The sequence below is a fragment of the Balaenoptera physalus genome (genome assembly GCF_965194825.1).
Source record: "Balaenoptera physalus genome assembly, chromosome: 6".
NCBI lineage: Eukaryota > Metazoa > Chordata > Mammalia > Artiodactyla > Balaenopteridae > Balaenoptera > Balaenoptera physalus.
The window spans coordinates 7,760,395-7,772,565 of NC_138885.1; the positions used below are offsets into that span (position 1 = coordinate 7,760,395).

The window sequence follows — 12,171 nt, forward strand, 5'->3', positions numbered from 1 at the left end:
ATGTGAGGGATGGATTTAAAGGGGGAAGTAGGAGACATAAAACAGATGAATAGGGAGGAAGCAGGAAGGGAATCTAAGACTGGTGATAGAAGAGGATTGTTAGTAATGAAAGAAAAGATTAAATTAGCATGTGAACCAACCAAAAAATCTGTTATTCATCTTCTGTTTTGTTACCCAAAAGCTTTTTTTATGACTACTTCCTTCTAAGTGTCTGTCTTTTGTTTTACTTTGGGTTTGAGAAGTGTTGGAAGTATGAGCAGCAGAGATAATATACAAGTAAAATAAAAATTGCTTGTCTTCATTTGGATGTATTTTGATATAATTTAAATTTTTGATGAAAGAACATTAGGGGTACCTGAATTCAAATGCCAGCTCTATAATTAACCTGAGACCACTAACATTGTCCTCATCTTTAAATCATGGGATTGTTGTAGCAGTCAATTGAGAGAACACTTTTTTTTCTTTTTAATAAATTTATTTACTTATTTATTTATTTTTGGCTGCGTTGGGTCTTCATTGCTGCGCATGGGCTTTCTCTAGTTGCAGTGAGCAGGGGCTACTCTTCCTTGTGGTGCCTGGGCTTCTCATCGTGGTGGCTTCTCTTGTTGCAGAGCACGGGCTCTAGGTGCACGGGCTTCAGTAGTTGTGGCGCAAGGGCTCAGTAGTTGTGGCTCACAGGCTCTAGAGCGTAGGCTCAGTAGTTGTGGTGCACGGGCTTAGTTGCTCTGTGGCATGTGGGATCTTCCCAGACCCGGGCTCGAACCTGTGTCCCCTGCATTGGCAGGCAGATTCTTAACCACTGCACCACCAGGGAAGTCCCTGAGAGAACACTTTTAAACTACATTTTGCTTTTCAAACTAGAAAGCATGACTATTATTAATCATACATTTATTTCTTTATCCTTTTTCTTATCATTATAGTACCTATCATTTTAAAGTAAAAAATTGCTAATTCATCTTAGTTGCATTAGACAGAACAAGCTAAATACATTAGTTAAATTGACATTTTAAATTCATTTTGATTTAAAACTGTACTGAATGTCTCACTCTTATTCTACTAATAAATATTCTTGTTTGACTTCAGTGCCAGCATAAGAAGAAACTGGAAATTGTAAAGTATAAAATTTACTAGTCTTTTCTTGGCACCTCTTTAAACTTGAAATGGCTTTGATAGATATGACCATTATCTTTTTTCCTTATTTATTGATCATTATCTCCTTCAATTATTTTTACAAAAGATAGAGGAAGAACTTCCTTTGGGATGGGAGTATATGCTGGTGTGGAGGTTTTGACCAAGAGTGCATTGGCATACCTATTAATAACAAAGGTTCAAAAAAATGGGTTATCAATTAAGAAGATGAAGAAATTTTCTAAGCTTTTTTTCTTCCCTATCTGCTTCGAATAATGAGTATATTTATCTTCGTTTATAAATAGGGTCATATGGAAGAAATAAAAATATTAGGGACATTGTGATCATAGTTGTTACAAAGCCCAAATCAACCACTGGCTCAATAGTTCCTAATAATTTTGGAGTCCCGTGTAGAAAAATTATCTTTTTCATGCATATCTCTTGATAATCATTTTGTTCTCTTTCTCCCTATCTCTTCACTAACAAATGCCGACACGTATTTACAGTGACCCCTTTACATGAGGCAAAAGCCTTTTTTGCTTTAAATCTGACCAGAACTCAAATGCTCACATGATTTCATCATATCTTTTTTATAGTTTAATTTCAAAAAATAAGGAGGAAAGCTGAGAAACTGTGTTAATAAACATAGCATAATTAGATGAACTATATTAGATTCTCTAATTTTCTAAACTATGAAGAAATTTAAATTCCAGGAATATGGCTTGCTGCCAAAAGCCTAATTTTAAGTACCCAAGAATAAAATCCAGGATTCCAAATTGGAAACATTCTAATGTTGACTAAATGACTAAGAAGTAACCTCACTTTAGGTTTCTAAAGATTAAAGAGTGGCAATGGAAGGAACATCATGTAGACAAATGTGCACAGCATATGTTCATTATGAATAATTTTGCCATCACAACACCCTTGCAAAGGAGAGATTTAGTCCCATGTTTACAGATGAGGAAACAGGTTCATGGCGATTGGATAACTTTCCCAAAGACGCAGAGCTGGTAAATAACTGGAACTGAGATTTAAATTGAGGTTGGACTGTAAAGCCCATATTCTTTCCACTACATCATGATGCCTTCCATAAATTACATTAAAGGGTAACATATACCAGGGTACAAGTGACCTTTGAAAGTGTAGAAGCAGTGGCATTTGTCTAAAAATCTTTATTGTATTATCAATACAATACTCATAATGCAGTTGCCAGCAGTCAGAAGAACATACACCTAAAAAATGTAAGTGAATATTACAATAAGGTTAATAATTACAGTAGGTGGGAGTTTAGAAAGGAATAAAAACATTTGAAGTTTTACAGACATGAGTGCTCTGATAAGCTTTAATAAAAACTAGATTTCAGTTGCTAAAAGCATTCGTATTATAGTCCAGAAATTTTGAGTGTATATTTAATTAAAACAAGAATTGGTTCCCTGCTGGAATTTATAAAATCATATAATTTTTCTCCTTTGAGGTCCCACTAGTAGAGATAGAAGCTCCCCTCCCCCTGGATACATTCCAGATGAATTACACCAGGTTGCCCGGAATGGGTCATTTACCAGTATCAACAGTGAAGGAGAGTTCATTCCAGAGAGCATGGACCAAGTAAGCAAAATTTGGATGTGGTTTTTAATTTCATTTAAAGGGATGTTGTCAGGGAATAGTGTGGTTTGGCAGGTATATGGAGGAGGGGGTATTTGTTTTACCTCTTCTCCAATCCCATATCTTCCTTTATAAGCGAACAAAGTAGTAGAACTATAGGAAAACCCCACTAATTTACATGTGTCTGTGTGCATTCACGTATAAAGAAGGTGGAATGAGGCTGATTCTCTTACGTTGCTCATCCATAAGTGAATGAATGCATTTGTTTATAATCCTGAGATTAACATTCGGATTTTTTTAAATTAACATTTGAAAGACACAGTAAAACTATAAATATTTAACTTTGTGAAGCTGAGGTTTGTCTACTTTCTAAAACATTTAAAAATGTTTTTTAAAGTTTTGTGGTATTGAAGTATTTTCATGGATTTGCTATTGTTTTCTTTACATTGGCTGCTTATATTATTGCAGGAGTTTACATTTTCTAATCATGTAGCAGTCATGGTGTCATTTGTTTCCATTTGGGTGGCCCCTTTGTTCAGTTTTCAGTAAATAAAATTATGTGAAGTGTTTTAGCTTTTAATTATTTAGATAATAATCCAGAGAGAAAGAGATAGAAAATTCCTATTTTTCTGTTAGTAAATTTTGAAGTTGTAGCCTACCTACAAGGACAACTACTTTTAAAACGTTTAAAAATGAATAACTCTGGGGATGACTGCTGTTGGATATGGAGTTTCTTTTTTGGGTACTGAAAGTGTTCTGAGATTATGGTGAGGGTTATACATTCTCAATATTAACCACTGAACTGCACTGTATGCTTTAAATGGGTGAATTTTATGATACATGAATTATATCTCAATAAAGCTGTTTTTAAAAAACAGTAACTTCTGGTTATATCATGCAGACTCAAGGTGGACCCATTTATTTTTCTAGATGCTGGACCCATTATCTTTAAGCAGCCCTGAAAATTCTGGCTCAGGGAGTTGTCCATCACTTGATAGCCCTCTGGATGGGTAATGTTGATTGTAGTTTTTGTTTTTTAATATATATGGGTAAACATGCATATATATAACGTGTCGAAGTATCAACTCTTTCGTGCTACATTCAGAGGAATGTAGTTGATACTCATCTATACTTACAGCAAATTGATTTTTTCAGTTTGGACAAATTTCTTAACTTCATGGGCTCAGTATCTTTTTTAGTTAAAATGATATCTGATTATAATATTTTGAGTTTCCTGCTTGCTAAATTGTGTTTGAAACTAAAGGCAAACTTAGAATTTATGTACGTTTACTTTTAAACCTGTGTTGGTGAAACTGCTGTCAAATTTTTCATAATAGGTTTTGTTTTGGAGATTCTTGAGTTGTTGCACCTGTTCAGGATTATGTTCATTCTGGCACCAAATTATAAATAACATATATTCTTGATAATTATGTCCCAGTATTTTGGTCAATTAAAGTTTAAGTACTTTTGTGAGACAACTGTTCAGGAATATAAGCTGGGGCAAGTTGCATCTGTGAATTTTCGGTTACAAGTGCTCCCTCTCTCTTGGTCTCAGTCGGACAGTGTTCACCTGTAGCATGCAAAGTCAGTATCTTTATTAAGATCATGACCTATTTAATCTCCTCTGGAATTGCTTTATGAAAGCAAATTTGGAAAATATAACTAATATTGTATGGAACTTTACATTTAATTTTTTGTTACCCATATACATGAAACCTTTGTCTGTGCCCATGTCTATCTCAAGATAGATATTTAAAACATTTAAGAAATTCAGGGAAATTGTGTTGTGAAAGCTATATATTGAGTACTTAATACTTGAAAGACACTGTCCTGAGGTAGATAAGTATAAAATTGATGAGTTAGACATTATTATCTCCTTGTTATAAATGCGGAAATAGTCTCAGAAAGGTAATTTGCCAAGGTTGCAATAGCTAGTTTAAGTGGCAGAGCTAGGATTGAAGCACAGGTGTTTCCATGCATCTGTAATTCCAAAATGTATCATTCTTACCACTGTACTCTGTGGGTTAATTTTAAAAGCCAGGCTTTTTGCGGTGCACGTACCAAATAAGTGTTTGAAAAGAAGTTCCCCCTTTCTCAGTTAATGTTTCAGAGAGAGCATATATATGTGTATATATATGTATGTGTGTTTGTATATATGTATGTATGTTTGTATATATGTATGTATATATAAAAATACATGTTATTTTATATATGTATGTATATATACACATACAGATAGATATTGGTATTGCATAAAGATTTTTTTAAATGTCTTAAATATTTTGTCTTGAAATAACAAGACTTTTTCTACTTTTAGAGAGAGCTATCCAAAATCACGAATGCCTAGGGCCCAGAGCTACCCAGATAATCATCAGGAATTTTCAGGTTAGACTGTTCACATTCTAAATCTTTAAATGTTATGTCATTGAATAATCTTTTGGCTGGGAGGGCGAGGGAACTTTTTTTAAAAAAATCAAATAAAAATGAGTAAATGTGTTGTTCATCATTGGAAATATTTGACTTTTGTATAACTTGTATACAACTTTCTTGTGTGTCTTAATAGACTATGATAACCCTATCTTTGAGAAATTTGGAAAAGGAGGAACATATCCAAGAAGGTATCATGTTTCATATCATCATCAAGACTATAATGATGGTAAGTTTTTATTAGATCAAAGAACAGTTTGTTAAAAATCTCAGAAACAATAAAAATAAACTTGTTCCTATATCACTTAGTTTTCTGCTTAAAACTTTTTTTAAAGATATTGGATCATAATTAAAACTACAATAACATCTTAGCTTTATGCCAACTTACCTCATAATACTTATCTTTCCCTTAGAAAAAAAAAAGGAGTAGTTAAAAATGGTATTAATTAGAAAACTATTCCTTGATGTTGAAATGCCTACTTGCATTGTCCTTTTAAGGAAAAAAAATTGCTGCCTATAAACTTTCCAATTTTTATTTTGTATTTTAAATCATTATTGGAAATGAGAATAAAATATATTTTTTCTCCTTTTTATACAAAACTGAGGGAGTTCTATGCTTTTATGAATGTGTGTGTGTTAACATAAGAGGTTATTTGAATTTATATTCAGATTCTGTTTCTTTTTTCCCCACTTTTCATTTCTGCTTTCACTTTTCTCTTCTTTCTATTTTTATTTTTTACTTCATGATTCAGTGTTAACAAAGATATTTCTTTGCACTCTTAAAAAATACTATTCTTAAGTTTAAAACATATAATCAAATAATTGCTGTTTTAGTTTCTTAGCCTAGTCACAGAACAAATTTCTGTTCCTTATGTTACAAATTTTAAATACTTTTAATTATAATATATTAATAAAAGTTGCAAGGTAATTCTGTTTTCACTTTGTAGGTCGTAAAACTTTTCCAAGAGCTAGAAGGACCCAGGGGACCAGCTTCCGGTCTCCTGTGAGTTTCAGTCCTACAGACCACTCCTTAAGCACTAGTAGTGGAAGCAGTATCTTTACCCCAGAGTATGATGAGAGTCGAATAAGAAGAAGGGGAAGTGACATAGACAATCCTACTTTGACTGTAATGGACATCAGCCCACCCAGCCGCTGTGAGTAATAGAAATTGGCGTAGTGAAATGTGTAGCAGAGCCTTTGCAGAATTTTATGGTATTAAAAAAGAATAAATACCAAGCCAGTCTTCACGGTGAGACCAGAATCTCAAAAGAGGTAAAAATGGTATTTCTAAAGGTGGTTGTAATGTCAGGTATAAGCATGGTATTACTGCTATTACTTTAAATGATTCTGTCCTTTGCTTTTATTAGGAAAATTGTTACCAATTAAGTCATTCATTCATTCATTCCACATATCCTTATTGAGTGCTTAGCTCTGAGATTTCAAATATGGCCTCTAAGATGTAATCTAATGGGGAGAATGATGTGCATAGGAATTCACCAGTTAAGGAGGTGACATGTGCAAGAGGCCATGATATATTCTGAAAATGGGGAATAGTTCATTTTTGGCTGAAGTAGAGGGTATCTTACTTGAAACAGTCGAAGTAGAATTAGAATGGTAACTAAGGCCGGATTGTGAAGTATTTGAACTTTATCATGTAAGCAATGTATAAAAGATTCATGCTCAAAGATATTTATTGCAGCAATATTTTTATACTCTGAATTCCGCCCTTTTGTGCTAGTGTTGTCATATTTTACTTTCACATCTGTGACTCTCACTACATTGCTGCTATTTTTGCCTTAGACAACTATATTTTAAAGTGATTAAAAATAGGAGAAGAATGTCTTTTAAATATACCTCCAGTTTATTTCTGTAGATCTTTATGTAGATCCAAGATTCTGTCAGGTATCAAATTCCTTTTGCCCAAAGAATTATTTTTAACCTTTTCTTGTAGTACGAGTCTACTAGTAATAAATTCTTTCAGCTTTTGTTTGTTTGAAAAACTCATATTTCTCCTTTATTTTTGAAAGATATATTTTTCTGGGTATAGCATTCTGGGCAGTTTTTTTTCTTTCAGCACTTTAAAGTTATTTCTCCATTGTCTTCTGGCTTGTATACTTTCTGAGGAGAAGTCTGCTGTATTTCTTATCTTTGTTCCTCTGTATATAGTGTGCTTTTCCCCCTACTGGCTGCTTTCAAGATTTCCTCTTGTTAGAATGAGAGCGATGGTCTTTCCAGCTTTCTACATTGTAGGCAGTTGAAAAACTAATTACAGATATTACTGCAATAAAGATTAGAAGTAGTGCATCTTACATAATCAGTGGCATCTTAAATTGAGTGAAAATGCTATTATGTTTATAATCAGGTGAAAAAAAACTCATTGGAAAAAATTAGTCATAGGGATCTGAACCTTGTTTGGGTTTAGAGTTCTTATAGTTTTCAAAGATGATGATCGTTATGAATTTGGATGAACATGGTTTTCCCTTAATATCCAAGCATATTCAATTAAGGATATCACTAATGCAGTAGTCCTTAACCATTGTGTGCCATTGGGCTATTCCATTTTAAGAAGATGTTCTTTTTTAGCACCTCGCGCTCCAACCAACTGGAGATTGGGCAAACTGCTTGGCCAGGGAGCCTTTGGCAGGGTCTACCTCTGTTATGATGTTGATACAGGAAGAGAATTGGCTGTTAAGCAAGTTCAGTTTGACCCAGATAGCCCTGAGACCAGCAAGGTAAGAATCACTGCATAAGCTACTTTGTCACATTATAAGAAGCATTTTTACTAAAATAAATATAACACATAATAGAATTTTTTGTTTTTCCTCAATACAAATTATTTGCAAAAAAAATAGATAACTAGATATGTTTGTTTACTTTGTACTATGGATTTTTCTCTTTTAGTACTCAGTTATATTCCTAATGTAAGATTTAGTGTTGCTTTAGCATACCATCAAGGACTGTTACAAAAGTTATTATTGTTTAGAGACTTTAAAATGTTTATTCCTTGGGAAGTGAAAATTTCAGAGTGAAATCACCTTGATGGTCCACGAAGGTAGAATTTTTTTGCTTTTACTAGCCATGCTGTAAAGACTTAACAGTGAGTTCTGTCTTTCAGGAAGTAAATGCACTTGAGTGTGAAATTCAGTTGCTGAAAAACTTGCTGCATGAGCGAATTGTTCAGTATTATGGCTGTTTGAGGGACCCCCAAGAAAAGACGCTTTCCATATTTATGGAATATATGCCAGGGGTGAGTTAGTACATCCTTTGAAAATAGAGAGATTCTATTTAACGTCTTAGTTGAGAATAAAGAAAAACAACAAAACTTTGGTTATAAAATGTTAAGGACATTTTGGAAGAGTTTTAAATGGGAAATGGGTAATATAGTTTTATTTTCTGTCTTCTTCATCTATCTTTGTATTTTTTAACTCGTTTTTAAAAATACTAAAGTATGCTAAAATAGGTTACAGACATCATAGCAGTCTATACTCAGATTTCCCTAAGTGCCCTAAAAATAACCTGTAATAACTGGCTTCTCCAAACCAGGACTCAGTCCAGGACCACACATTACATTTTGCTACTATGTCTCTTATTCCTCTATTAATCTAGAACAGTTTTAGGTGACAGATTCGACAAAGAGACCAAGCTATTGGTGCTTTGTGACCACCTAGAGGGGTGGGGTAGAGAGGGTGGGAGGAAGATGCAAGAGGGAGGAGATATGGGGATATATGTATATGTATAGCTGATTCACTTTGTTATAAAGCAGAAACTAACACACCATTGTAAAGCAATTATACTCCAGTAAAGACGTTAAGAAGAAAAAAAAGAAAGAGACCAAACTAGTTGTTCTGTTGACAGTCTCATCTCATAGATTTCTCCCCTTGCATCCTCGTGGTGGTGTTTAGTTTGTTCGTTTACCCCCGTATTTCCTGTAAACTCCAAGTTAGATCTAAAATCTAAATTATATTCAAATTCAACATTTATTCGCATGCATCCTAAATGATGCTGTGCATCCCATTAGGAGACATACAATTTCTGGTTGTTCTACTGGTAGTGATGCTAAGGTTGACTGCTTGACTAGGGTGATTGATGTCCTGATTCTTCCATTGTAAAGTTTTGTTTTTTCCTGGAGACCAGAAGGTAATCTGGGCTTACAGCAGTGGCACATAGGAATATCCAGTTCCTTTTCAACCATCCATCTAATGTTTTTAACACAGATTGATAGTCATTGCCTGAGTCAGTAATTTCATTGGGAGGTGAAAAATGTGATTTGCAAAAAACTCTGTCATTCCTTCTTCATTATTTTTAGTATTTGTAGAGTACATTCTAATACTAATGATTTTCAAGATGGTGGTATATTTACTCACTTAAAAATACATTCATTCTCATAATAGGCAGTATATGTTAGAAAAAGGCTTGATTTATGGGTCTTTAAGGAAATAGCTTATTAGAATTGTATGTAGAATGTACAGGTTGCAGTTTAATCTTATGGATCAATAAAACTGTGGATCAGTATCTCATAGTACAGTTGTCCCTCAGTGTCCCCAGGGAATTGGTTCCAGGACCTCCCACGGCTATCAAAATCCAAAGATGCTCAAGTCCTTTATATAATGGTGTAGTATTTGCATATAAGCTATGCATATCCTCCCATATACTTTGTCATCTCTTAATTACTTATAATAACTAATACACTGTAAATGCTATGTAAATAGTTACAACTACAATGTAAATGCTATGTAAATAGTTGCCAGTGCAGCAAATTCAAGTTTTGCTTTTTGGAACTTTCTGGAATTTTTTTTTCCAGATATTTTCAGTCAGCAGTTGGTTGAATCCCCAGACGCGAGGCCTGCGAATACAGGCCGATTGTAATGGTCTTAAACCATCCTCGGTCTTACAACAGCAACAGTAAATTTTACTTTGATTTTTATCTTCATGAATAATTGTTTATAGGGACACCACTGTTATTCATCATTGCTACTTTTTTATTTTCAAAGATTATGTTGGCAGTGTAAATTGTTTTTTAAAATTTAGTCTACAAAAAAAAAAAAAAGTTTAGTCTACAGAAGTAATCCAAAAGAAGGAGAAAGCTGTGAACCTTTATTTTAGTACTATCTGTGATGGAAAAAGTGGAAATATCAATTCCCCCAGTGGAAGTAAATTATGATGGCATTGTCCAAGAGAGTATATATTACAAATTAAAATTGTGAAGCCCACGTAGCAAAGTTGGAGGAAGTACTTAGAGAAAAAGAATATAAAATGCTTTTTAATATTGGTAATGATATTTTAAAAGTATCTGTATTTGGACAAGAACAGAAGAAACTTAGAAAAATGAAAATGTATTATGTTGGGATTGTGATTGACTTTTCTCTTATTCAGATTCCCATTACTGTTTGTGCAACAAATATTTAAATTAAAAATAAGGAAATAGCTATGAATAAATGTGAATAGAGACCCAGATTGTTGAAGATAAAATTAATTAAAATGGCTCATTGGTTAGAACCAGTTTACATCACAAATAGACATATGGGTAATCTTTATATATTTAGCAATCTTAAGACTAAACTAGGACTATTCAGGAAAAGGCGTTAGATCATGTTTCTCATTAGGTTTTGTGAAGGCAGCTGTCTTTTCAAAGTCTAGGTTATCACTCCTTGAATTTGAAAAGCATGTTACTAAATTAATGATAGTTCACTGACAATCTAAATGAATTATGTGTATGGCAAGCCCATGGCATATATGGGATGGACATAGATGTTCCTAGACTTCCGTGAATCTCCAAGTGTGTAAATGATGCTATATAATTTCTTTCAGTAAATTTGGTATAATGGACCCCTTTATGCCCTAGATTCAAGCTTTGCCAAAATTGTCATTCCATTCTTCAGTTTTTCCCAACATAACATTCCATTCCTTAGTCTATCTAGAACTACTTTCACACCGGAACCATAACTTTCTTTTTATTTCCAATACCTGACCTAGCAGTTGACTTCTTTCTGTTACTCTTACACACACACACACACACACACTGTTTTTATCTGACACAGTGCTTTCCAGCCCATTCCAGTTGTTCACACTGAAGAAGATAATATTTTCATGTTACACAGCAGTAAACAGACTACACTGACGGAGCTGTTAGCACCATGGGCCACTGGCCCAGCTGCCTGAGGGCCCAGAGGCTCTGTAAGTCTGACACTCATTTGCAGCCTACAAGTATCTGGGGGCTTATGGTTTGGAAAGCTCAGTTCTAGCTGTGTTATTTTGTGCATTACTACAAGTAGAGACATAATACGTTGACTGAAGAACAAGCCGCATTGAGTTACAGGTATGACTGGTTGTCTGGGTTCATTCACTGCCTAGGGCTTTCCACACGTGTTTGCAAGTTGGGGTCAGCAGAATTGCATCTTGCTGTCCCTTCAGGGCTTGCTCATGAATAGTGGAAACAGCAAATGGCTAAACCTGTAAAATCCAAGGATCTATTTTTATATGACAAAGTACACAGTTTACCAGTATTCAAGGAAAGACAGGAACATTTGGATATGTTATCTCTAAAAGATTTTGTCCCTCAGGAAGCATTTTATTTCCATCTTTTAAAGTCGTGATTATTTATCAAATTTGCACATTGGAATCATCAGGGAAGCTTTTTCAAAATTCAAGTGCCTATGTCTCACTTCAGATTGATTCCCTCTTCTCAGAGATGGTACCTCATCCTGCCTAAAACATGTAAGAAAATTAGAAATTCCTTTTTAATATATTTTTCTCATGTTTTGAACTAAAATGGTGAGTATATAAAAGAAAAACTTTAAAATCTCACGTGTGTTCAGATCTTCTAATCATACCCATTCTTTCTCCTGAGAAGTAAGTTTGCAGGTATCAATAAAACTGTTTTAAAAACAGAGTAAGAACAAAATAAATAAAATTAAAGTAGGACGTATATAGAAGAGCAAGTAGGAAAATCAAAAATGTATTCAGGGCAAAAACAATGCAAGATAAAAGTACTGGAGAATTTTTAAAAATACAGTT

The 12,171-nt window shown here is 33.9% G+C and overlaps 1 protein-coding gene across 4 annotated transcripts in view; it reads left to right on the top strand.

Annotated features, from left to right (window-relative positions):
• Positions 1–12,171, top strand: part of MAP3K2 (mitogen-activated protein kinase kinase kinase 2) — a 97,100-nt gene that overhangs the window by 67,154 nt on the left and 17,775 nt on the right. For all 4 annotated transcript variants that reach the window (XM_082465873.1, XM_082465874.1, XM_082465875.1 and 1 more), the window contains 7 exons: positions 2,603–2,733; positions 3,661–3,740; positions 5,048–5,115; positions 5,294–5,386; positions 6,105–6,311; positions 7,741–7,889; positions 8,273–8,404. In XM_082465873.1, coding sequence (XP_082321999.1) covers positions 2,603–2,733; positions 3,661–3,740; positions 5,048–5,115; positions 5,294–5,386; positions 6,105–6,311; positions 7,741–7,889; positions 8,273–8,404 — 860 coding nt within the window. The remainder of the gene's footprint in view (positions 1–2,602; positions 2,734–3,660; positions 3,741–5,047; positions 5,116–5,293; positions 5,387–6,104; positions 6,312–7,740; positions 7,890–8,272; positions 8,405–12,171) is intronic.